General features: G+C 43.8%; 1 protein-coding gene across 5 annotated transcripts in view; it reads right to left on the reverse strand.

Annotated features, from left to right (window-relative positions):
* Window positions 1-8,981: 8,981 nt before the first annotated feature.
* SERTAD2 (SERTA domain containing 2) overlaps window positions 8,982-27,854 on the reverse strand; it is a 45,524-nt gene continuing 26,651 nt past the window's right edge. For 4 of the 5 annotated variants that reach the window (XM_044454194.1, XM_044454193.1, XM_044454192.1 and 1 more), the window contains one exon: window positions 8,982-16,375. In XM_044454194.1, coding sequence (XP_044310129.1) covers window positions 15,412-16,371 — 960 coding nt within the window. In that variant the 5' untranslated portion in view covers window positions 16,372-16,375 and the 3' untranslated portion in view covers window positions 8,982-15,411. Of the gene's footprint in view, window positions 16,376-22,075; window positions 22,580-27,854 lie in introns of those variants that run through there. The other variant, XM_044454195.1, reaches the window with a different exon arrangement.

A 27,854-nucleotide genomic window follows, 5' to 3' on the forward strand; every position in this document is an offset into this window, starting at 1 on the left:
CGCGATGGGTTGGACATGACTTCGCGACTAACAACAACAAGAGCAACAATGTGGTTTCAGGGCTGGATAAATATTTGAACCAACGAAGGAATGGAGCACAAGCATGCGAGCTAATCGTGGGAGAAATCGTAGTTGTTCTCCTCCCTAAGATATACAATTAGCCACACAAACATGACTTGGCACCTTGACTTGGGCATGCTATATGCAATGAAGGTGGAGGAAGAATTGAGGCAACCCACTCAGGCTCTGTTTCTTATGTAAGCCATAGTAAGAATGCGATCCTGCGCTTTCTTCATCCAAAGAAAAAGTCCTACAATCCCCAGCCATGATGGCTGGCAGGGGGAATGCTGGGAATTGTAGGACTTCTTTCTGACAAGGCATGCATGGAATTATCCCCTAACTGTTAACAAGGATGCAATTAGCTATGTGAGATGCAGATTTCTTGGAAGTTAACATACTCACTAAAGTGTCTGTCCTCAGAGTTTTAGCGTAAAGAGCACTGCTCTTGGATGCAGGAGGTGAAAACTAAGAAGTACAGAGTCTCCCAAAATCCCTTTTAGTAACTGCCCTCATACCTTGGCCATTTTGATTTTGGACGGTGCTTCTGAGCTGAGAACATTTTCTTTTAAAATCTCCTGAGACGTGAGCCTGTAGTTGCTCATCTTTGGCATCTCTCTTCTCTCTTTCTCTCTTTCTAGGTGGGTGTGTGCGCGTGTGTGCGAGCTTCTGTCTACACACACACACACACACAAACACACTTTTTTTTCCAATTGACATTGCCTTGATGTATAAGGATTTCCTAGGTGCTTGGATAATAGCAATACTAGCACAGGAATACTTTTTGAGTCAGTGATCACAGGTGCAAATAAAGTTGACAAATATAATGTTCCCCACTCATCTGCAGATGCCAGTGCAAGTCCATACTATTTAGAAGGCAATGAGTATTTAGAAGTAAGTTCCATTGAGCTAAACATTACTTAATCCCAGGTGAGTGAGTAGAGAGGCACTTGCAAAGTATATGCTCTATTGAAGATAGATGGTAATCATAAGAATAAATTTGCTTTATTGAGGGCACAATCTTATGCATGATTAGATGAAACTACAAACACACAAAACGCCTACAATTTCCAGCATGCTCCAGCCAGCCTTCCTTTCTTTCCCGAGGTACGGAGGCATTCTCTCTCTCTCACAGCAATGCTGACTGGGGCGTGTTGGAAGTTGCAGGCCTTTTTTCTGTCTCAAGTTGCATAGGATTGCACCTTTAAATATATTTTAAAAATTCCACCTTTAAATATAAATAGCATAGGATGTAAATAGCATAGGATGGCCCCTTTAAATATCAATATCTACATAATGGGGACAAGCAAACGTGTGCTTCTGGCAGGCAGGAAATTTGCTGCTCAACAGCAAATTTGAGAAGCATTGTTACATTTCAAAATGCTTCCAGCTCTAAGTAACTCTCGCCCTGACTCAAGAATGCTGCTGCCCCCCCCCCCCCCCCGCCATACACGCACTAACCTTTCTCTTCTCTCCTTTTAGCTGCAGTGGGTAAAACAACACCTTTCTTATTCCAGCCATTCCATAGACATTTGGATGTTCGCATTCCTCAGTCCAATTGAGTCTGATCAGGCATCGCATTGAGACAAAGCCACACCGATAGTTCTGTACACACAGTAACCAGACAGCAAACAGACACAACAATACATTAGATGCCAGGATTTCGCTATGTGCTGCCCTTTGTTCTCACAATGAAATGCTTATCCTAAATGGCTTATTGAGCTGGCCTCCCATTGAGGAGCAATTAGGGAATTTGAAGAATACAAGAATAAATTAGCATTTGGCTTTCATCACAGCTATAAATACATACATTCTGTTATTTCATATCACATTTTGAATATCTAGCAGTTGTTATACATTGCATAAGAACCTTCTCCTGTGTGTTGAGCAGCCCTTGACACTCAGCTATCTTTGCTGGATATTGCAGAACTCCTTGCTGGTGACATTTTGTTAAACTCACACATTTTATTCATTTACATTAACACCCCCCCCCCGCTCCAATATACTGCCCTCCAGACGTTTGGACTTTGACTCTGATCGGCTCCAGAATGGCCAATGGGCAAGCATCCTGGGATGGGTACCCCAAAACATTTGGAAGATGCCACCCTAGTGAAGGCTGCTTAAATGTTGTGACCCACCCAGACAGCTTCTGCTGTGGGCAGTATAGAAATGTGATGATGATGGTGATGATGCAAACCAGGGAAGCAGAGTTCTGGATGCTGCTGGATCCTGGTTGCAGGGACTCTGGGACAGGATATGGTATATGGGAGTGCAGCAGAGCCAGTGTGGTGTAGTGGTTAAGAGCGTGGGACTGGGACTCAGACAATCTGGGTTCTAGTCCCCGCTCAGCCATGGAGCCAGCTGGGTGACTTTGGGCCAGTCACAGACTCTCAGCCCAGCCTACCTCACAAGGTTGTTGTTGTGGGGATAAGATGGAGGAGGAAATGTAAGCTGCCTTGAGCCCTTTGTAGGAAAAAGGCAGGATATAAATCGAAAAATAAATAAATAAATAAATCTGTCTCCACGTCAGGGCAACGTGGCGAAAGGCGTATGCACTTGTACTTTCGAAACCCCGCTGAAGAAGAAGATAGGCCTAAGAAAGCAATGGGAGTCTTACTTTGAGAGCAGGGACCTGGTGATCCTACTCTCCTGGGGCAGAGCCAGGAGTGACCTGATATACACTGTGGTGCTGGAGAGCATGAGATACAGACCTTGGCTTGGCTCAGCGCAGCCAAGGACTAGTGTGAGAACTGAACAGGAACATAAGAAGGGGAGCTGCCGTGTAAGACACCAGCTTCCGACGTGGCCTAGTACTGCTGGCACAGGCTAATGGTGTCTCTCCAGGGTTTCAGGCAGTTTTTCCAGCCCTACTTGGAGATGCGGGAGATGCCCCAGGGCCCTTCAGGTGGGCTGCCAAGAACTCTGTGGCTTTAGGAAAATCGTTGCCTCTCAGCTCTGCCTCCCCTCAATCTGTAATATGAGCAAACCAGGTCGGTCAACCTCATAGGTAACAAACTGTCCACGCAGAATGTCTGCAAAACACTGCCAATTAATTAATAAATAAATTATCTTGCCCTTCCTCCAGGGAGCCCAAGGCAGCATGCCTCCCCCCTCTCCATTTTATCCTCACAACAGTCCTGTGAGGTGGGTCATGCTGAGTCTTGGTGACTGGTCCACAGTCAGCAGGAGCTGCACGACTCAGTACAGGCTGCAGCCCAGACCTCCAGAGTCCCAGCCCAGCCCTCTTAACCACTACCCCGTACGCTGTCTGCACAGGCAACCTTGGATCCTGAGAGAGGGTGACTGAAAGGTGTCCACAGATGGAAGGTTTCCTGACCTGCCTGCCACCTGCAGCCTCTACAAAAAGTCTGGCCACAGGGACAGGACTGTGGGCCCCTCCTGACCCATGTGGAAGAGAGTGTCAAGAGCTGCCCTGGGAGGGAGCAATTGCTGCTGTGGGGGCAATTCCTCCCCTCCCTCCCCATGCTGTCCCACATTTTTGGGAAGGGCCACAATGCTCCGGAGAGGCTTCTTAAGGTGCTCCGGTGACTGGAGGGGCTTTCTTTCCATGAGCTGGCCTTCTGAGGTAAGTCGAGGTTCTCCGACCCTGGGCACATTTGGAATTGTGACCTGGGTACTTGCACCGATGCCTGCTGAGGATATGCACAACCACAGAATGGCTGCCGGGGAAGGTGTGCCTGATAATGAGATGTGCATTTCCTGGAAGACATGAGACTCGAAGGAAAGGCACATGGCCAAGAGCCTGAGTACAAGGCAGAGGTGGGGTCTGAGCTCCAAAAGACAAAATACTGACAGTTTTCTGCTCCAACACACATTTCACAGAAGGGAAATGCATGTTGCCATAAACAGCTCAGGCAGCTTCAGCTATTGGGCAGTATAGCAAACAAACAAATAAACAAGGCTCTAAAACAAGAAATGTGGGCAAGAAATCAAGTTTGAAGCAGATATCATGTCAGAACCCCACATATTTGCCTGCGCAAAGGACTGCACAGAATACCCATTTCACAGAAGGCAAAGTGAGAATGTCCAACAAACACACACAATCTGCACTTACACAAAACCAGCTGGAACACAAACCTTGCCAACTCAAGCAGACAAGCACACCAGCTCACATGCACGCAAAAGTACATGCCCCATCCCACTGCAGTGCCCTGGATGGCATCCATCACCCGCAACTCGATTTTTCTTTCTCCTGCATTCAGTGCTGTGTCCGATCCTTTGTAAAACGAGTCAAATAGATGGAAGAGAAGCAAACCAGCAATATTTATTAAATACAGAGTGACAGCAAGGCAATCAACAAATTATTACACGTGTAAGGCAGAACACTTTGAAACTGTGCAGTACACAGTTAGAACAATGCAGTTTACCTCATCCTCTGAAAACTTTTTCATAGGCCTTCTCCCTTCTCAGGGCTGGGAATTTTCCTCCCAACCTTCATACCAAGATGCAGCTCAAATATTTGTCCTTGGCCTGGTTCCTTCTTGTTCTCTCTTATCTAGGAGCAGATTCTCCTACAACTACACACACCAACACACACACGTTTCCTCTTTAAACCTGTATTTTTAGAGCAAAGGAGACACCCTCTTCTCCAACACACAAAATACCCATTCCACAGAAGGCAAATTGGGGCTGTCCAAGAAACACAAACAACCCCCATGCACAGATGCATGTGTGCACACACGTACAGCCAGCTGAAGCAGAAACAACAAGCCAATTAGTTAATGCACACAAAAATAATTTGCCCTTGCACCCCTTTCCACTCTAGTGCCCAGGGATTTTTCTTTTTCCTGCATACAGTACTGGCTCCATGTTTTCGAAGATCTGTGGGCAAGGCCCTCCATGTTCTTCTTCAGCGTTGCTCCTGCTTGCTTGCTGTGCATTCAGAGGGCTGGGGCACACATGGGCAGAAGAGCAGGAGCCCATGCAGGCTGCAATGGGGAAAGGAAGCTGCGATTCCAGGAGGCCAGGAATGGCCTGCTGCTGGGGTGAGGCCCTCTGCAGCTGCCTGACCAGGCCAACCTGTGATGCTGGCCTTGCTGGGGTGGTGGGTGGCGGGCACTAGGGCTGCGGCCACAGATTTGGGAATGCCTCTGCAGAGGCTTTCTTGGATGTGAAGACTGGACTGGAGGCCAGCATTTCATTCCCAGTCATTTCCTTTAATAATCACCACCACCATCATAAATCAATACTAAAATCAGTGAAATAGCAAAATAATTAAAATCAGGAGGAGAAGGGAGCATAGTAGGCTCCAAGAGAAGGGTCCATGGGCGTCTTGCAGACCACCGATCTAAGCCAATGTGATATAATCTATATCCTATCGCAGGCCTTGGCCAGCCCACATACAAAAAGCCAGAGAAGGCAAGAGAGTTTATTGGTATTAAAGGTACGGTACACATGCAGACCAATAGGAGGAGACACAGTGGATTGCCCAGGTATCTGAAATGCAGGGCCCTTCAAATGGTGCGTGTCTTTGACTAGGCCCTTGGGAAGTGAGGAGAAGCATCCCGGGCACACACACTGCAGGACCCAGGAGCAATAACTGAGATCAGGCTTCCCTACCCTGGTGCTCTCCAGATGCACTGGACTCCGATCGAACTTAGTAGCACAGCCCATGGTCAGGAATGCTGGGAACTGCAGACCAGCACATCTGGATGACCCCAGGTAGGAGAGGGCTAGTTGCTTCCTGCCTCTGAGGGGCCTGGGGCAGCACTGGGCTAAGGGAAGGAAGGATAAATAAGCCACACTAACTAGGGCTGGTGCAAGTTGCATTCAACACACTGGGAAGGCAGAAGGTGGGAAAATCCATTTTCCACATGGCTGGAAAGACATATATGGTTGAATTGTAGTCCATGTTACTGATGGTGAGCCATTTGGTAAGCCGTCCTGAGGCTTGCTACAAAGGACGGCATATAAATGTTTAAATTAAATCAAATTCTTGACGACTTGCAGCCTTTCATTTCAGAAGGACCTCTCTGACTTTTCCCCGCTCAAAAAGTCTGCTTATATCACAGTAGAACACGAACAAAAGCTTACAGCAGCAATTCCAATTCAGTTATGCAGTGAACTGCATGTTTAACCTGTCATAACTTGTATGCTACTCTGTTGGCTGGTCCTGCTCAGAAATCTTGCTCCTGAAATTGTATGTGTTGGAGGCAGAGACATTCAACCATTCTCTGTGAGTGCTGGGCCAGTGGTGCCTAAATTGATATCCTTCTGCTGCTTGTAAATGTAAAGCTGCAAATCTTATTCTACAGTGCCTGCAAACCAGTGGTTTAGAATCAAAAGGAGAAACCCCACTCCAGTTTTGCACATGAATGTATGTGCACATTGAATTTAGCCACCTTCTGCCTTAAGAACAGATTGTCTTGAGGCAGATGAAAAGTCATGGCTCTAGGACCTGAACACTTTGCAGCTTCTGTGTCATATTCATTGGCCGCAACCTTTAAGGAAGCTTCTGGAAGTTTCCTGCCCTTTCCTCCTGCCAGCAACCCTGAGAAGACTCTCCAGGGGGCTGGAGCTCTCCTGAACAAGATGGGGTAGAGCTCAAAGGGCTGCTGGTGGAGGGAAAATATCCCAAATTTGATAGTGCTTTGCCTGGTTTTGCAGACTTTCTTATCCCCGTTCCCCCCCCCCCCCACCCCAGAAGCCCCCTATGCCACATCCCATGTCCCACTAGCCAGAGGCCTGGCCTTCTGTGATGGGAAAGGTGCCACGTGGCAGGTGGGGGACACACACTTGCCTGCTGTTCTAGCTCGTACCTGAGCAGTTGTGTTGTGCGAAGGCTTCCCCACTGCTCTCTGCAACTGGAGAGAGCAGCAAGGATTTCTTGGGGCAGGACTTTGAGACCAAGCCTTGGAGGAACTCTGGAAGGCTGTGGGCCAAGTGAACAATCTCTGCTGGGTGGAGGCTGCCTACCCCTCCTCTGAGGAGTGGGTCTATCCGCATGGATGGCCCAGGAGCTGAAATGCATTTTATGCTAGCCACAGGGAAATGTCTGGCCTCATACACTGGGAAAGCATGTGGGCTACTCATACGTTGGTGACTTCCAAGCTGAGAGCATCCCTACAACCATTAATTTATGAGATGCAGGTTACCAAATACTTTGGCTAATAGTCTCCTCTGTGGCTATTTTTTTCTTGAAAAAGCTCCTTGCATCAGCTTCTGCCTGCAGTGTAGGAATGGCCCTTTCGCCTGTTCTTGTAAGGAGTGTTCCAAGGATTACTTAGACAAGGCACTTAAAGCACTCTGGAAACTTCAAAGTGCCCATCTAAATGCTTAACCTTCTGCACAAAGGAATCAGGGAGTTCACATCTGAACAAGTCAGATCAGTGAGCCTGCAGGCCAGTTTGCCTGAAACCAATGACTCTGCTGGCTGGGAGTAATGGGAATTGCAGTCCAACATATGTGGTGCAGCATCAGGCTGGGGGAGGCTGCTACAGATCTTTAGCTAGCAAATTGTTGACATTTCACAGGGATTAGAAACAGACTCAGAGCAAGCTTCTTGCACAAAGAAGGTTATCAATTCAGCCAGCCAGCCAGCCTGGAAGTTTAGGAATTTATGAGCAATTTTGTTTATGGTTGACAAAAAAGGAGAGTGCATGGATAGAAGTTTGCATTTTTTGCAGAAATCCTCTCTTCTAGATGTAACAGGATAGTGTAGAAATACAACTTTTAAATGGTTTTTCCAGCTCTGTCATCTTTACCCAGAAGGCCCTATTGCGTTTAATAGGACCTGCTCCCAAGTATGTGTGTTTAGGACTGTGGTTTAAAGGAAGGAATTGTCCCAGTACATCTGGCAGATACATCCATTGACCTAATCTTCTCTTTTGCCTTCAGTTTTTTGTTTCCACATGGCTAAAAAAAGGAAAAAGAAAAAAAGGCGCATCTAGATAAACCCTTTTAGGTGGGGGGCTTGTTTGTACTGCTTTGTAGAGAGACCCTCATACACAAAACTGTTTCACAGATTACAATGGAATGTTAACTTGTTAGATTCGTAAATCTAACCGGAGGAGGGCTTTCTCTGCGGTGGCGCCCTACCTATGGAATGCGCTTCCCAGAGAGGTTCGCCTGGCGCTGTCGGTATTTGTTTTTCGGTGCCAGGCTAAGACCTTTTTATTTAAAACTTAATTTTTAATTGTTTAATTTATTGTTAATTGTTAATTTATTGGTTATTTATTGGTTATTTTAAATCTTTTAAGCCGAGATGCACCAGGTTTTAATATTTTTATTGTATAATTTATATTTGTATATTTTGTTCTTATTGTGAGCCGCCCCGAGGCTTTGTTGTGATGGGGGCGGCATTAGAAACATAGAAAACAGAGCGAGTCAGAATGGGCGTCCCGGGCCATCTAGTCTGACCTCCGGCACCAGCCAGCTTCGCTCACGACATGCCCACCATGTGGACGTCCAGCCTATTCTTGAACACCTGCACCAAATGTTTTAAATGAATGAATGAATGACTTAATACAGAAGATTGTGTTTCTAGTCCTCATGGCACAATGGAGGTTAAATGCAGCAGCTCTGCTTAGACAGTGTTACTAGCAGCTACTGATGTGATGCAGGTGCCAGCCATGCATGTACAAGCAATGTGGATGGTTTTTTCACATTACCTGTGGAGGGGGCTGATAGGCATTTGGTCAAGCATGCCCGACCTTGCTCCCACCCTCCGCCTCTTTGGCAACCATTGCTCTGTGGCGTGAGTAGGTGCCATCTTTGGAGACTGCAGCAGCTGTAACCACTCACTCCTCTGCCCAGTTTGCGGAAAATACACCGTGGCTGGTTCTACCCACCTCAACACAATCCACTCTTACCCACCCCTTTCTCTGGTATGCAATCCAGGACCCTCATTTGCACACCCATTTTATGAAAAAGCTGGTTAAGCACTGAACCAAGGACAGCCACGATTCTTTTTAAACTGTTTATTGTATAATATAAAACTACAAAAGTAAGACTGCTCATTTTCATGTAATTTGCCCAACGGTTTGTTTGATTACAGCCCATACCTACAAGTGAATACAGTAATCTGGTTTCAGATGTATATGTCTGTAATATTGCATAGAAAAGGCACAGCTCTAAGGTCTGTGGTTCGGGGGGAAGGATGGGGGAAAGAAAATACAACCTTTTTGACAGAGAAACACGCCTTGTCTTTAAACAACCGTGCACCAAATGTGTCCTGACTATTTACACCTCCCCCCACTCTGGAATCTCTGCCTGGAGAGATCTTGTATGGATTACACTGTTAAGCATCTACTAGGTTTTAAAAAATTGGTTTAATTTAAAATAAAATCCAAAATTTGCATTAGGATTATTTTTAGCATAACAATGAAAACAAAAGGCTATAAAATGAGCTAAAATTCCAAATAAAAGTTCAGCCATTATATTATAAGCACTGAAATATTAATAAAAGCAAGATCCTGGTTTGTATGTGTTTTTTGTTCTTTTAAGAGACAAAATTACATTCTAGAGCCAATGAACCATTTTCTCTGGAGAACTCATTTACATTTGCTCAATTTTTTTTCAACTGTAAACTTTAGATTCGTAAGTCAGGTTCTAGAAGACAACAGGAGAATCACACTGTACAGTTCATTCCCAAACTGGCCAACTTGACAAAGGGTGATCTCATTTCTCTTGCAGCTGGCACAGGCAACTGGAGACACTAAGGATGACACTTGGGGCAAGAACTTTCTGTATCCTTCCTGCATGTGATGGTAAAAATTTTTTACCAGACCAAGTCCCTGGAACAGCAAGTGTGCTGCATGGTCAGGGGACTCAGTGCATAAGGATGCTGCACACCCACAGCTTCTGCTGCGCCCCATCCTGCCCAGGAAGTCGCCTTTTCCTCCCACACAGATCAACTGCTCTGCAGAAGGAAGCAGGGAGAGCTCAGATGATACTGAGGCATTCCTGCTACTATGCATCAGAGCATCTACCCTCCAAACTGATTAGTCCAAGAACTTCCCCAAAGAACCCTGCAAACCATAATGCAGGGACGGCCCTGATGCCTGTTACTTCTCAACAGAACTATTTCCCAAGGAAGACCTGGTGGAGGTCAGCACCTGCCTGCTTAACTCTGTCTGTAGCTTAGATGCACTGGGTGCTTTCTGCGTTCTTGCCAATAAGGTGTCTGCCAAGAAGGTGGAAGTGATGCATTTTGGTTTCAAACCAGTAGAAAAGCACTTCTGAGAGAGTCCTGTGAATCAGAACTGCTTTATCCTGTCCCACAGCATCTGTAAACCACTGCAACATTTGTCTGATTCTCTAAATTTGTGCCAACAATCTCAGGATTAAGCCTCCTACTGACACCCACATTAACGACTTCCTTTCAAAAGAAAGAAAAAGTGGAAGCAAATGCTCATACGTGTAAACATACTTAGTATATTTACACATGTACGTAGGTTTTGTTCGGCGCAAAATCCTGCCAATTGCCCACACAGGATCCAAGGTCCAAGAAAGTTGATCTCTGTAAGCCATGCATCATTCAACAAACTAGTAGCTGTGCAATTCACATCTGGGAGGCAGTGAAGAATCCACTGCGTCACGGGACTCCGCTTTCCAATTGCAGCTTGCTAGCTTCTGCACTGCTCGTTTTGTGCAGAGCCCCTGCAGACTCCCTAGCAGAGGACTGGATGCACACAAAAAGGGCTTTACATTTGCCAGCAGATTAGTGATAGGCTTCTTCTAACACCGCTCCACAAAAGGCTGTGCTTTTACTAGCACCGTATGCAGCACTTAAGATGGTCCAAAGCCTTTTAAAGGATGCTTTGTAAAGATGATGTTGTCTTTGAAGCAAGCCTACTAGATCACCTTAGCCAAAAAATTCTATATATATGAAGAGCAATCTTCTGTTGGTTGACTGTGGCTCCCAACCCCACTCTGACCCCCAGACATAACGGGGTGGCCTTTCCAAATTAGACGCTCAATCAGAAAAGGGAGCACCTTACAAACTGATGTGTACGTGAGGCTGTGCTGATAGAATGAGCAGCTCTGCACAGGCCCACTGGGACTCCTCAGTAGGAAAATGGTGCCTGAGCCCTGGCTTGCAGGAATCCCTGGAGGGAGACAGAAATGCCAAAACTGAGCACGCTCAGTTACATCAGCAGGCCTACTCGGATGCCTGAAGCTGCAGTGCTCCTGGGAGCTCCATCCAGTTCAAGCTACTAGTGTGTGAATATGCTGCTTCAGGTCTCTAAGGCTGCATTCCTACACACACTTACCTGGGAGGAAGCCCCTTTGAACTCAGTGGGCCGTGAGCGGGCATGTACAGGATTGCGCAAAACATGCAAGAAGATGGTACGGTGAAGGCTTGCTGGAGCCTAGGGTGTGCTCAGCAAATTTAAAGAGGATCTGGCCCTTTCAAAAGTAACCACCAATACCAAACAATTTGATCTGTACAATTAAGTTTATAAACTTTTTTGCATAATTCTCATCGTGGAGAAAAGCAGGAAGGGACCTGGTGGTGATGGTGGGGAATCTTCTGAATGTCTCCTGAATCTTAATGTCCAGTTAAGGACCCCCAAACCTAACTTTCATCCCCCTCTTGCATGGATTTATAGTCCTACAAGAGAATACATTCCTACCATACATTCTGTACATGTTACAATCCAGATGTTGTTAGCTTCACAATAAAATAAATATATTTACAAAAGGAAAATAAAAGGAATAAATAACTTACGAAAAACAAAATGGAAAAAAATCACTTCAAATTCAAAAGCTTTTTTTTTTTAATTCTGCTCCCTTCTTGTCACTTCATTGCACGTGAGTGTCACTAACATTTCCACAGCATTTATGGATGTTTGGGGCAGTGAGGGAGAAGAGAAATCCTGGCCTGTTAAATTCTTCCAGTGGTGGAGTCACACCGTAGGAGCAGAGAAGATATCCAAGGGCAGAAGTATTTCAAGTGATACTTGCAAGGACCATAATGCAAAGTATAAAGCACAAGTCATCTGGGGACATAATTCTATGCAGGAGTTGCACTGCTTACCACAGCTGCCACCTATTTGCCCCAGATAACAATGCTCTAAGAGGACTCCAGCTGCAAAATTTCTGAGGGACTTAGACTAGTGTTTGAAAAACAAACAGACTGCTTTGCTCAAAAATGGCGTTCATTTGAATTCTTTCCCAACATATGGTACTTGTTTAAATACTCTTTTAGTGAGTCCAAAGAAGGGGGCAGTTGTTTCTAAGCTAAGTGTAAAATCAGATTTTAACAATGGTAAGGTGAATGTTTGTTCGCACTGTTGGTTCTCCCCCTTCCCAGTCCTTGTAACGGCATAGAGATTTCAGCCTGAACCTCCGAAGTTTAGCAACTGTATGACTGCTGCACTTGTGGAGCAACCTGATGTACCTGACACTTCAGGTAACAACACTCCACTGCTTGAGGATCTGGACCCAGCGTTGTGCCTAGCAGTCCCTCAACCTCTCCAGCTGACCTAGCAGGCTGCAAATCAGGTGGCTCCTTTGTGAACTGCTGATATTTTACACATGATGAATGCCAACTGTGTCTGAGTCAGTGGACTTGCAAGAATTTCTGTGGGCAAGTCACAGTTATAGTTATTGACAAGGCCAGATGCCAACACTACAAGAATTTATGTGATGAGCTCTTTTATCATTGTAATTTCTACAGCACTGGTCAGGCACATGGTACTTTCAAGAACTGGCCCAGGCCCAGAGTTGCTTGCAATCTAAATTGTAACATTCCAGTTTTTCTCCTTTCCCGCATCACTACCAATATGGGCAAAAATGTTCTATCAGAAGAACATGCAGCATCAATTATTTCATGACCACCCTGTTTTGAGTGAGTAGGGGCATGATCCTGTGCATGTTTAGACAGGGAAAGTCCTACAATGTCCAGCAACCATGACCGTTTTTTTCTTCTAAGCACAGCACAGGATGGCTGTGCCCTTAGACTTTTCAAGGTATTAAAAACTGATTGACCAATTAGGATTTAATTGCTAATTATGCTATTTGGCTTAGAGAAGCAAGTCTCTAATTGCAAGGTTGATTTGTAGAGGAATGAAGAGCTGTGTGTGCATTACACATAATACATTAAAAGTATTTTAAATAAATAGATACGGCCTGTTCTAAAGTGCCAGTTTTACAAAGCTGCCTTCTTAAAGGCAGACAAGACCCAATTCCTTTTATCCATGACAAGAAGTGAACAGAACTATTGCCAAATTACATAAAACATAATTTAAAAATTATTAAATAAATATAAAAGTTATTCCTAAAGAAGCCATATGCATATCAACAATATAGTTTGTAACCTGCGCTCTTAAGTACCATTTCAAATTAATATGCCATAGCAATTTGAGCAACAGGCATGATAACATTGCAAGTTTTCTTTCAAATAAATGTACATCACATGAATACCGAGGGGAAAAATTGCAACAGGTGCAGTCATGAGAAGCCTTCAGAGGGAAGGGAACACGCATAGAGAGAGCTGCAGTTGTCTACACGTTGTAAAACAGGCCTTATAATAAAGTGTGAAGCAGGTAACACAGGCGATCCAAGAAACCGACCCTGGCAAAGACACCAAGTGTTCATAACATGATCAGCTCCAGTTCTGACAGCAAAGGATATCCGAGCAAGTCCATCCAGTGCCGGCGAGAGATGATTTCACTGCAGTAATACTGAAGTTGCCTTTTTTCAGCACTTGTCAATACAGTGAACAGCAATAATGTTCCAAGCAAAGGGCAAGGGTAATCATAAGCCTAATTCAAAGGAATACGGTAAATTAGCATTACACCGTAAGAGAGACAGAGGGACACTTCCCCCCTTGTCCTAAACACATTTCCTTGAAAGGAAACTCCATTGACTTCAATGCAACTTTCTTTCAAGTAAGCATAGTTAACATGCAGCCAAAGAAGAATTATTTTCTTTAAAACAGAACAGAACAAAAAGAAGTAATGAACAGCTTCAGCCACACTTGTAGGGATGCGGCCATCCAAAACCAATACCAAATGATTTGATGGCATTCTAAAAGGAGATGAACCCACAGTGGTCGCAACACAAAGTCCATTCTACCTCCCTAAGTAAGTCCTGCTCAGTTCAATGGGATTTACTCACATGTAAGCAGGTAGAGCACTTCTGCTTTCAGCCACGTGTTTTTATGACTTTATTTCTAGGTTTCTGCTCTGTGAACAGAAGGGAAGTCGTTCTCACAAAAAGAGTCTTCCAGGAGCACGACTCCCCTGCCGTGAAAGGAACAAACAGGTAGAATTCAAGCCAACAGGCTTAGGGACACTCAGCCTTGTGTTGGATTGTGACTAAAGTCTGGCCTTCAATATATTTTTTTAAACGTTTCAGAATTTTAGTATTGATCATTTTGAGGGTAGGAGTGGGAAGAAGGAAGAAGTTTAATCAAAAAGAAGTTTCACAGCTATTTCCCGCCAACTGTTTGACATCAGTGTTGGAATATACATGGCTCTAAGGTTTTTGTTAATCACAGTAGTACACAGCAGGGAGTAAATATTTGTGAAACTTTTCAGGGAAGAGCCCTTGGCCTTTTCCTTCAAGCATGTGTGTCTGGATTCAGGGAGCCCAAGTGTAGATTGATTTGATCCAAATTTCTCTTTGCACCATTATACACATAAAAAACACTACATGTCTGTATAAAACTACAAGCAGTTCTTGTACATCAGAAGGTGTATGCAGAAACTGGGTGAGCAAATCCTACCAAAATAGCTATTTCCTTTTTTGTGTTGAGTATAAACAGCATTTTTTTCCTTTTTCTTTTTTTAAGAAAGATCCCCAATATCATAAATTGCACAATCTGTACAAAAATATAAAATAAATTTGGATAGCAGTTTCTAAAGAGCCATGTAAATGCAACATTTAAAGAGGAATAATGAATACCTCTAAAAAGGCTGAATTGCTAAGTCAACCTAAACAGGTCTAAAATGCCAAAAAAGTACTGCAATTATCTAAATAATATTTTAAACCTCTTGCAATAAAACTTATAGAAAAAATAGACAAATATGCACATGCAATTTACAGCTTTCCCGCAACATAATCCTTGTGCTTAGCTTTTACAATTCATTTTTTGTCAAACATATTAATATTGTTTACAATATGCATTTTTTCCTATATCAGGATTTCAGGTCTCCCTTGTGGAACCACTTTCAAAAATACATTAAAAGTGGTCATACATGGATGAAGGCACTCCAACTCTGCTTGAAGCAAAAACTAGTGTGATTCTTTAACAAAAAGAGACAAGCAAAGATACATGCACAGTGGGGTGAGTGTGTTTGTATGGGTGCGTGTGTGTGTGTATCTGGGCAGATCTGTCAAGGGGGATGGTTGTGAAAATACTACCAAGTGTTTAGAAAGTTACTTTTAAGACCCAACAAGCACCTCCATTATATGATCCAGTTCTGTAAGGTCCATTTTGAAAGGCTGACTGGGGGTTACTGGCTGGGTGCTGTAGGGAGCCAGAGTTTTGAGGAGGTCGTCTGCGGAGACAGGAGCCATTTTTGAGGCAGCTCCAGTCGAAGATGTGCAAGGATCAAAATCATACATAGAAGTATCAATGTCAGCAAAGAGAATATCATCCAAGGTCAAGTCTGTAAGAAAACCTGTCGAGGTTGTGATCTCAAAATTACCAGGTAAAGAGTCCAGTAATTTAGGCTCATTTACTCTGCTCTCTTGGGCTCCCTCGGGCTTCTGGGTGCTGGATTCACTGGCATTCTCTTTAGGATTCTCCGACACTCTGGTTTCTGCTGTTGCTGCAGCTGCCACTGCCCCAGCGGAGGTAGGTGTTGGACAGAGCTCCTCAATTTCGTCCAAGGCTGAGGAGAAGCTGTCCTTTACTGGTTGGATAGTTGGAGGTGGGAGCTTTGTAGGACCATCTGGCGGGATAGTCTGGGAAGTGCAAAAAGTGTCCTCCTCAAGCAGAGAGGCAGGGGTGAGGCAGGACTCCAGGGGCGTAGTGCTTGCTGAGTCTGTGGGGTGCGCTGGCGGAGATGCCAGATGGCTAAAGGCAGGCTGAACCTCTCGGAAGTTATCTCCAAGAGGATCCGTAGGCTGTGAAGTAGTGATGAACACAGGCCTCAAGCTGCCTTCCTGCTTGAGTTCCTCCTGGATTCGCCGCAACATGTTGTTAATTAAAACTGTCTTTTGCAGGCTGGGCTCGGTTAATGGCCTATGGTTATAAAGTTTCATAAGGGAAATGTTGAAGATAGTCTGGCGCTGTAAGGTGTAGGACACCTTAGATGGACCATCAGTAGGAGACACAACTTTGCCTTCCAGCCCATCTTCATGCTCATCAAACTTCCGCTTTCCTCCTTTCCCCAACATATATCTGAAAATAAAGGGATAAAGGAAAATTGTGACCAATTAAACACACTTGTGCACATTTTGCCCAAATCTCTTCCCAGCATGACAAGTATGACACAAAGAGACATGTTTCTTCCCCACATAAGTAACTCCTGGGGACAGCCCAGGAATGATGCCTCAGTTTTTTCATAAGTGTAACCAAGTGTGAGGTATTTGAAATTAACTTTAGTGCCAATTAAATGCATTTCCTTCTTTCGAATGGACACAAGATGCACCATGGCCTTAGATCATGCTAGTTCCAGAGCCTGATATTCTGGCATCAGATGCTGACCTCACCACAGGGCCTTGCAGGCCTTCACCTGAAGAACAAATATGGCTAAACTGGGGAAAGGGTGTGTGCAAGCCCACCCGCCCCATCCCCCAACTGGAGACAGTGTGATGTAGTGGTTAGTGAGCCAACCCTGCTTCTAGTCCCCACATGACCATGAAGCTCACTGGGTGCTTTTGGGCCATTCACTGAACCTCAGCCTAACCTACCTCATGGGGCTGCTGCCAGGATAAAATGGAGAGGAGAATCATGTGAGGAAAAGTAGCTAGATATAAACACAGCAATAAACAAAATACCGGAAGAGGCTCCAGCCTGTACTCTAGCATAGCCAATCCTCAGGCCTGGATAAAACATTAAAATATTGATTCAGAGAGACATTCCTCCATCCCCAGGACCTTAATACAGAAAATGGGGACACCAGAGAGACAATGGAGTCTCATCAGGCACTGCTGTATATGCCATTAAGCAAAGGCCTTGAAATATCAACCAACTGAGATAATCTTTATGCCTCCACCAGAGCAGTTATTGATAAAGGTGCATTAATTCCTGGTTAAGAAGGAGTAGACAGGCTTCCTGTAACTTGAACAAGTAGGAGGCCGGTGTATATTGGAGCAATGCAGTGGGCTCGAGGTTTTGGTAGTCAAACAAGCGTTATTTCAATCCATGATTTTATTGAATAGCACATGACAGGAAGCAAGAGCAGGAAGTGCCTTTAATATTATGGCCAGATCTCAGAATCAAACACACTGCAAAGGTAAAAGGGGCTTTACAGTCTGTCAGCTGGAGATTCTCCTGTTCCTTCCACTAATCTTTCATGGGTGCTTCTTTAAAGAAAAGGAAGTTTCCAACACTCAGCAGTACAGAAAGAATACTGAAACTGGTTTCTGCTAAGCCAGTCTGAGATGACTGATACCATCTGGTAATAATGAGGCAGCACATCTTCATCTAGTATAGGTAAATCCTTATTTTACTAAATCTGCTTATCCTTGACTGATGGTATTCTATGAACTGCACTCATTCTTCAGCAGTCCACAATGGAAATAATGGGAAACCTGCCAAAGGCTGTCCCTATCACAAGCATGTCACAAAAATAAGCCAAGCTAGTGTGCGTAACCGAATCCTAGTGTAAAATGTGCATGGGTTGGCTGTGAAACTAGGGACTGAATGACTGCATGAGACCAGTATTCTTCTGCATGCAGGGCTCAGAGCACGTATGAGCAAACCTGGGCCTATAAACCTTTGACATGCTCTCCACGGAGTGCCAGACAACAGTTCCTTGCCATCCAGCTAATTAGCCATAGCTTATTAGGAGTGGGAAACAACACTCCTAATTGGGATTGTTGGGACTGGGCGAAAGAAGCTTTAATGTACATCCCTTGCCAACAATGCAAGGAATGTACATTGTTTCTTAAGAGCTAACAAAGATCCAACAGATTGGGGTGGAGGATGAGGGTAAAATCTCATTGGGGTTGGGGGCATTTCCCCACTGTTATTAGCAACAAGGGAAGATCTTGGCAGATCAGGAATCGTGCTGGAGTCTCTTAAAGCATCTCATGACCCTTCCAACAGAATGGAGAAGCAGTGAACTGCAGGGTGCTGTCAGTCACTTCTCTGCAGCTATTTGGAAATGAGGGCAAGCCAAAAGTTGTTCAAGTAAAGCCTTGTTGCATTATCAGAGTTTACAGGTAGCTGTGTACTGGGCATAAAGAAGCTAGTGTGTGAGTCCTGGCCTTCTGAATCGATTCAGGCCTGTAATCGATTACCCTGTAATCTGTCAGTCCTGGAGAGTATTGGCTGCTGTCTGAAATGAAAACCTGCTGAACCTAATGCATCAGTGTTTATAAGACAAGACATACAATGGACATCATATATGGTCAATTGCCTGACCGTGTGACTGAACACTGAGGTTCCTCTTTATCTAGAATGCAGCAGCGTAATTTATACATGCACACATTTTTCTTAGGCTCTGATTATTGAAACAACTACAGTGGCAAAAGCCCATAGGCTGTAAAGTTTGAAAAGCTGTTCAAGAATGAAGTGAATATGGTACATCGTCCTTGGAACTGCAGCTGCAAAACTTCTATTTGGACTTACTCCAAAACAGAAAATACTTCTCTTTTTTGCTTTGGAATAACTCCAAACCATTCTCTCCACTGCACACACTTTCGTGTAAATTAGAATGGGAGTATTTATTAAAACACTAACCATTATGAGCAATTTGAGGTGGCTGGGTAGCAGGGATGACTGTAAAGTGACACACTGGGCGGAATCCAATGGGGTGCTTACACTTTCACCAATTCCCCCTTGTGTAGATGGGGCACACCATTTGCAAAGATTTCATACTTCCAGGGCAATTGGAAACAACCAAAAACACAGGCCTCTGGACCAAAGAGCTCCGCTGACCTGTCCCTATCAAGAAACTAGCACTTTCACTGGTTTTGGGGTTTCCTCTGGAAAGTGCTAAACCTGTGTTGCACAAGCAGTGGGCCCTGCTCACACAAAGCAGCTGGTAGCACCGACTGTTTGCACAACAGAACCAGTGGCCTGTCAGAAAATCAACAGAGCCACATGTGATCTGTTGGATTCATTGAATTCTATTCTTAATGGTCCCTCAGCCTTTCTAAAAGTGAATGTCACTGCTGGCCCTAGGCTCTGACTGCCTCATGTGCCCTGGTCACCCAGGTCCTACTCAGAGTGGAACATCAGAAGTGAGTGGGTGAAGAACCAAGTGCCTGCTTTGCAAACATACGACATAAAAAGTACGGAATCAGCAGACAAAAAGTTCTGGAACTTTTAGCCCAGAACAAAGAACAACTTTCAATGCAAGACAGACCTACAGAGATTAAGAAGCATACTTTGTGGTTTCATTCTCATGTCTCAGTTGTGCCCTAAAACATTCAAGATGGAGTTCCCCCTCCCCTACATATGGATTCGTTTCCTCTCCACTTTCTTTGACAAAATCAGAGCCCGACACAAACAAGGATAGGACGTTGGTTGGCATAGAAACGACTCATTTACAGTTCCTGGGGTGTCGGTCATCCACGTGTCTGATTTTTTTAGTCCTTTGTTTAATAACTTGGCTTATGACCTTGAGTTTGCTTTCCACCCCAATCCTTTCTTTATCCGCAGTGCTGCACCACAAATTACAAGTGGTCGTGGTGGTCTACCCATTTCCTTAAAAGCAAGTTAAATGCTCTTCAAGATGTAGGGACAAAATATTGCACTTTTTCATATACCTGAGAAGTGTCACAAACCCACTACAGGAGCACAACCCTGAGTGAAGGTAAATATGGGTTGTGAGGCACAGAACAGAAATAAGTTTGCATTTATCAAGGTTGTGCAAAAAAAAAGCACCTGGGCACTGCAACTGCAGGCTGACCACACTCCATTGTTGTAAAGTAACCAAATTCTTCTCTCTTTATGGAATAAATCACAGTGCCAACAAGACATTTTGGTTTTGCTTTGCTATGCCCAAATGAAATCTTTCGACTTCAGCTGTAGTTTTCTCCTCGTTAACAAGGCCACACTTTTAGCCTGGGGGTGTTCTGCCACTAGCTCTCGGAAAGAGTTTATTTATTTGGTGGAGGGATGGTGTGTTTATTTGGTGGAGGGATGGTGGAGGAGGAAGATGTTCCATAATTTTTCCAGGACAAAAGGGAGTGAGCACTGATAAGGGAATGCAAAGTTTCTATTATCTTCTAATTTAATATAACTACATGCAAGTGAAGGAATATGATGGGTAACAGACCTGGTCATTCATAAAGTAAGGAAACAGGGTTTTTTTAATGGCTTAGGGAAATTTCCTCTTAGGATACAAAACATATCCCTAATCCTATGCAAAACATATGCATATGTCTTATTTCTGTAAGAATTTATATCTGACTCTTCTAGCGCTAACACAACATTCGGGGTGGCTTATAGCAATTAAGACAAATTACAAAATACAGCCACATTCCATGTTTACTCAAAGGAATGCCAAAATAGCAATAAAACAAAATCGACAAGATCAACAGATAGTAAAGACATCAGATAGGATAGCTTCCCAATAAAGCAAATGCCTGCTAAAATGGTATATAGTAATATATATATATATATTATTTGAATCAGTTTTACCTATGTTCAACACTCTGAATTATTTATTTATTTAGTCATTCATTCAATTTATACCCTGCCTTTTTCCTACAAAGGGCTCAAGGCAGCTTACATCTTCTCCTCCATCTTATCCCCACAACAACAAGCCTGTGAGGTAGGTTGGGCTGAGAGTCTGTGACTGACCCAAAGTCACCCAGTTGGCTCCACAGCTGAGCGGGGACTAGAACCCAGATCATCTGAATTCCAGTCCCATGCTCTTAACCACTACACAACACTGGCTCTCTATTACTTAATGATAAATTAATGATAAATTAAATTAGTTAATGATAAAGTAATTTATTACTTAAATTACTTAATGATTTATTACTTAAGGTATACGTAAGGTCTAATGAATGAAGTCATTCTTGAGCCTTAGAATGACCATGTTAATTATCCTAAAACAACTCTCCAGCAGTGCAGTAACATCCCTGGAAAATTTCCAGAAGACCCTGTGTTTAGGGTCTTCCAAACAGAGTGGTCCTGGTGTTAAAAACCAGAAAGCATCGTGCAGCTATTCCATAACGAAGAAAATGAAAGAAATGGTGAGAAAACAAACGCAGAAGCAACAGGTATCAGCATCAGGAACTTCAGTAAACTTCAGTGAACAAGGCTGAGCAAAAGCAAGAAAGAGCCACGTAGTAGATTAAACTAAAGTCTAACAGAGAGAGAGAGAGAGAGAGAGAGAGAGAGAGAGAGAGAGAGAGAGAGAGAGAGAGAGAGATTCTAACAATGATGTCTGAGGAACTGAAAAAGTACAAACTGCAACAATTACATCACAAATAAAGCTTAATTGTACATAAAAAGCATTTACAGTGACCTTTTATCCTTGGAAAATGACACATCTTTAAGTTTTCTCCAATTAGGAACAACAAAAAGCCTTGTTGTAGCTTAAGACCAACACATTTATCATGACATACACTTTGGGCACTAGACTCCATTTCATCAAATGTGATCAAGAGACGACTGTTACATGACTACAGTTCAAACCTATTTCCATTTGTTGCATTCTTCACCCCACTATAATTAATTAATTGGATAGCAATAATTTTAAACTGTCAAATGAATTTTCTACAATGAGGGATAGACCTAGTCTACAGTCATCCCCAATTGACTTTACAACCTGGAAGTAAAATGGGTTTAATTAGCATTGCAACCACTTGATGTGCATAAACCACACAACCCTGTGAAGCGGCAACTGTTTTACTGTGGCACAAAAATTGGGCAAACGAAAACAAACTGGCACTTGTTGGTTGCATAATTACTCACTTGGTAGATTAATTTTTAGCAACAATTTCAACTGCTGCTCTTCTTGGGCAAGTCTGTCTCAGCTCTGCACATCTGGATCCTGCCAGATTACCTCTTCTTCCTGGAAAAACTGCTCCATCTCTTTCAGGTTGGATGGATTTTGCTGGTGAACAGAAACTTCCAAGTCTTGTCACAATTTCTCAACTGAACTGAGGTCTGGGCTTTGACGCAGCCATTCGGGCTCTTATAACAGCCACTCCAGCCTAACTGAGCTGTGTGCTGGGGACCACTGTCCTGCTAAAAAGTGAACCTCTGCCCTAGGTCCGGGTCTTTTGGAGGGTGAAGCAGGTTTTCCTCTAGATTTGCCCTTTACTTAGCTCCAGGTACCTTGTCCTCAATCCCGACCAGTCTTCCAGTCCTTGCAAAGAAGAGCATCGCCAGTACATGATTCTGCTACCCCCACGCTTCATCTTGGGGGTGGCATTGGCCTTCATTTTGCTTCTTGTTAAGTAAGTTCACCAACAAACTCTGGGGCTTTCTGGACACAGGTGCATTTAATCTGAAGTCACAAGGCACTGGAATTGCACACAGCTGGGCTCCATTCAGCCACTTAACAGTATGTGACTTCTGGAGGCAGTGGCTGCACCAGAGCTTACCTAGCTGTGCCAAATTACAAAGAGGAGGACAAGTTATGCAACTAACAAGTGCCAAATTGTGTTTGTTATTTAATTTTTGTGCTACACTAAAAAGAAGTACACCTTCACGGTGCCGAGTATTATGTGTGCATTAAGTGGCAAACATGCCAATTAAATTCATTTCAATTCCAGGCTATAAGTACAGCAAACTGTGGAAAAGTCAGAGGAGGGAAAACTTCTGTAAGGAATTGTATATAAAAACAAGAAGAGATGTTAAAGAGAAAACTAAGCCTACAGTCTTAGGTAAACTTGTCTAGAAGTTAGTCTTACTGCTTTCAGGGTGCTTATTTCAGAGTTAACATGGGTAGGATCTGATGGCTACATTTAGAGAAAACAGGAAAAAAATCCAAAATGAGTCTGGAATATTCTTTAGAGTAGCACTGAAAAATGCCATATTTAACCTCCTTAGGGAACCCATAGGTTTTTTTTTTAAAAAAGCCAGCTTCTTGGTTGGCTTCCAAGGTGAATGAATATGTGGGAGTTTAGCACGGCTCCCTTCATACTAGCAAGAGCTAGGAATGTGATGCTTCCCTCTCCTCTCCCAGCAGCACACTGCCTCCTTTGGCTGCAGATGCATATGCTGAGAGAAGAAAACACCAGGCAGGCAGACACTGAGTAAAAACATAGCAGTTTTATAAGCATTCTGGGCAGCTTTACAGGAGAAGAAAGAAAAAAACCCGATAAAGATTTGTTTAATGCTCTCTGTGCAGGGTTTTCCTTTTTTCTTTATTTTGGTACAAAGAGCTTTAGTGATAGCATCAAAGAGAGCCCTGGTAGAAGGGAATTTGCAAATACCTCTACCTGATTTTGGGGATCTTTTTTCACACTCAGCTGCACGCATTCAGAAGGGTGCTCTAAAGCTCTGTTGTGAGCATCTGGGGAAGAGGGCATAGGGAAATTAGCTCTCACAAAGTCCCTTCCACCAGCATGACACTGCATGTCATCCCCGATCTTTAAAGTTTGCTAGGCTGTTTAATTAATTCTTGGTCATTTGGAAAAATAGCTGCTTTATAAAGCTAAGCAGTGTCTTGTTGATTAATAAAGTCTGGGCAACAAATGTGCACACCACCAGTACACACGACATTCTGAAGGTCTGCCTTAGTTTTTAAATGAACTCTTTTCAAATGGAATATAGAAAGCGCATTATTCAAAAATAGTAGGGTGTTTCTTTTTTTATTTCAAAGGTTTCAGGAACAAGCAAAGTTAAAGCAAATTCTCTTGGTTATTTTGTACGAAGTCTTGAAGTGACTCAAACCTTTCCTGTACCTTTGACCACTTAAGTTAAAATATCAGTCACCCATTCCTGTTTTAAAAGATGTCATGCTAAGCGCTACCCCTTCCCTGCCCACACAGGTATGTCACTGTGCGGACAGAACGGAGCTGGATGTACATGCACTCAGAGAGTGCTGCGGCATGGGCAACCCTCTGCCATTCTGCAGTTAGATTACACAACTGGGTAGTTCTAAGATTTGCCAGCCTGGAGGTCCCCTGAAATCCAATGAATTCTGGTGAGATCTCAGTTCTCCTCTGCCCTTTCCTCTCTGCAGAAGGCCTTTTTTTTTTTTTTTTTTTGGAAAACAGTCAAACCACAATCCAATTACACTTTAGCTGAAACATCCCATCAAATCCCTTTTCAGTGGCTGGGATGTGGGCAGCTCTTCCAAGGTCTTGGGCCTCCCCAAAAGGACTATGGATTCTTGTTTCCATTGGAACAACCCTCTTCTCCATGAGTATCACAAGCTGCTTTTGAATACACCATCTCTGTTCAAATAAGCGCTCCTAACAAAGTCTGGTTTAGGTCTTCTCTTTTTTTTTTGGTCAAGTTACAATATATGGGCAATATATGACATCATGTAAGCAGGCATCCGCTTCCTTTCCTCCCCTCAGACCATGCAAGTACTAGTTGAATGTTGTGCAAGAAGAGATAAAAATTCAAGGATGCAAAAGCTATGAAGAGGAAATAAATGTTGAGACATCTTGGGCTGCATCGTATTACCCTTCTGCATGTGGAAGGCATGTTCTGTTCCTAGAAGTTCTGTTTCGTCACTTGTGTTCTGTGACAAAAGTGAAGCTAAATCCAGAGTTGTTCCATTTTCTCAAACAGAAGCATGAGAATTGTTCTAAAACCTTTGTGTTGTATGAGTGCATGAATGCAGAATCATACTGATGCCCAGTTTCCTTGTACTAACAAATATTTGGGTCTGGTTGTTTATTAGTAAATATCTCATTGTTTATTAATAACAATCTCAGTGTTGCACTGCTGTATTTCCTTTTCATCATCAATAATCAGAGGGCTTCCTCCTCACTTTATCTTTGCAAGATACTGTGGGAAAGGTGAGCCAAGAGACATTGACCTGGTTTGCATGAACAGGATTGCCCAAAATCATTAAGTCACAATGTACTTTGATACACTGTAGTGGGCTTCAGTTAGTATTTGAATATTTACCACCTGGCCAGACTGGGGCAGTGGGGACTGTGCAAGAATTAAATAAATCTTGCATGACCTAAGAACAACTCTCAGCACCTGGGTTTGCATATGACAAGCCAGCCAGCAAGTGAACACTCAAAATGGCTGCCCGCATACTCCAGAGCTGGAACTGGTTAGCAGATCTCATTATCTCTTCCCCTGTAGGGAGAAAAGCAATTTGGGGGAGGGCAATTTGAATCAGAAAGGTGACCTGTAGGTAAAAGGTTATGCCCCCTCTCTTGCATGTCACATCCCAAAGCTGTATTTCAGTATGGTAATCATTATTAGGATGCTGCACATGTGCCTCATCTAGTCTGGCACAATTCATATCGCAAATAAGGATCCCAACACTGAGTGCCTATGACACACATGAATCTACAGTCCACAATCCCAGCAGTGACAAATGCTCCATCAGGGAAGCACTTTCATTTATTTTTGCAGGGAAAATACATTCTGCTTTAAATGTGCAGCGATATGTGACAACAGAAGCAAAATTAAGAGGAAACATGTGATAACTAAAAGCCAAAAGATACATTTACTGCTCAAGAAACTGACAGCACCAAGATGTCCTCAATAAATTGAAAGCAGTTCAAGTCAGTTTGTGCTAGGAATGGGCAACACTGAAGAACCCGACCCAGTTGTGCTTGGATTTCAGTGCACCTTGACAACTCAAAAGCCAAAAGTAGGCCAAGTTGCTGTTGTTGGGGTTTCTTTTTTGAAGCTCTTGCTTTTGAAGCAGACCATAATTTGCATATTTTTCAAAAAGGCAGAGAACTTTGCACAAAATATGGCAAAATTTGCATAAAATCATGGCACACTTAAAGGCAGAAGACCACACGTCAGTTCAACTTGCATCTAAGTGAGTGGGCACTAGACAGATGTGCCCAAATCCAGGGATGGGGACAAGCCAGCCAGACTGTTGGATTGTGACTCCACAGGTGGTCCTCTCACTCATCCCTAGCTGACACAAACTAGGGAAAAATGAGGGCTTAACTTTGTCAGCACTAACAGTCTTGAAAGGTGGGGTACCTTTCCAGGTGTCGTGACCTGACAAAGGGAAGGAAGTGATACCCTTCCCCTTCAACAACTGGATGCATTTTGATATGAATTAAACTGGGGTGCAAACAAGTGGGGAAGATCAGCTCTGCAATGGACAGCAAATGTTCATGAGTAGTAAATGGCATAATATGAATGCTTATTCCCCACCTTGCTAAGCCCTAATTTAGGAGACGGGGACAGAGACAACCGATATTTGAATACTTGCATCCTGATTTAATTGAACCTCATCTAGCAATTATCCCTTAAACAAGGCACTATGATTTAATGTCCATTTCCTAAGCAGGATGTTAAGCCACACTTTCAAATTGTTTTAAGATCCTGATTAGTAAACTGGTGTTATTAAACCATAATTATTTGGACATAACAGCTAGCTGAGGTTTAATTACACCAAAATTTCAAGAACAGAAGCGGCAAGGGGATGGGGGATGAGAGAGTGTGCAGCCCTGTTGCTCATTCCCGCCTGTTAAGCTATGGTTTATCAAATTGAGAAATGAAACTCTGAACTAGGCCAATGAGGGGGTTACTGGTTTTCTAGCCAAGTATCTGGTCCATGTGAAAAGGATGTATATATTGTGCTTGTCATGCAGTAAAACACACCACATGTTGCTCATCTGCTCACAGATGTATTTTCTTGTTATTGTTGACGCTTGTTATTGTTACAAAATGAGAATTACTTGGAAAGATGAAGGATGACACTATACAATGGCCTGATTTAAACATGGCGCCCAGTGGGCAAGAACCTATTCATGTAGCTCGTCCTGTCTAAATGGGTCCTCCCCCACAGAGCGTGCTGTGAGGAGGAGTCCTCCAATACAACTGCCACAGCCACCATCATGGCTGTGGCAGTTCCTTTTTACAACTGCAGGCATCAACTGCAGGCATCATGGCTGTTCCCATTCCTTTTTACAACTGCAGGCATCAACTGCAGGCATCATGGCTGTTCCCATTCCTTTTTACAACTGCAGGCATTTCCCCTATGAGGCCCTGAGAATATAAGGCAAGCTACGAGACTCGCTGTGATTGTGCCTTAAGTCCTCCAGTTGACCAAGTGAACAGGAAAAGGCAGCACCGATTTTAAACTTTTACCACCAGCTTTCATGCATGACTTTTCCCGCTGCAGTTCCTCCATCTCAGTCAGATTCTTCTCCCTTCCCCAAGCCCAAGCCGGGCCTGCCCTCTCAGTTGCCTGGGTTGCCGGTATCTTTCTTGCACCTAGCCCTGAGAAGAGAGAAGCTCATGCCCACCTTTAGCCAGTCTATCCTGTCCTGACACTGATGCTTGTCCTCCCTTGCCATTACTTTTAGACATTTTGTGAAGAAAAGCGTTGTTGCAAGCAAAACAATACCTGGAGCGGACTTCCACAGAAGAAAAGCTGTGTTTACTGGCTTTTGTGAAAAGCTGTGGGGCAGCTGAACACTGTTTGTGTGAAAAGCTACTGGGCAGGAGTTGGAGAGAGAGAAAGCAAGAGCCTGTCCCCCACTCCCTACGGCCATGCACAGGCAGGGCCAAAGGTAGGCAGGGCTGGAGAGCAGCTTGAGGGGCCGCACTCCAGTGACAAGAGGCCCTCAACCTGCTCCTT

The sequence above is a fragment of the Varanus komodoensis genome, unplaced genomic scaffold (assembly GCF_004798865.1).
Source record: "Varanus komodoensis strain SLA01 unplaced genomic scaffold, ASM479886v1 scaffold7_3, whole genome shotgun sequence".
Lineage (NCBI taxonomy): Eukaryota > Metazoa > Chordata > Lepidosauria > Squamata > Varanidae > Varanus > Varanus komodoensis.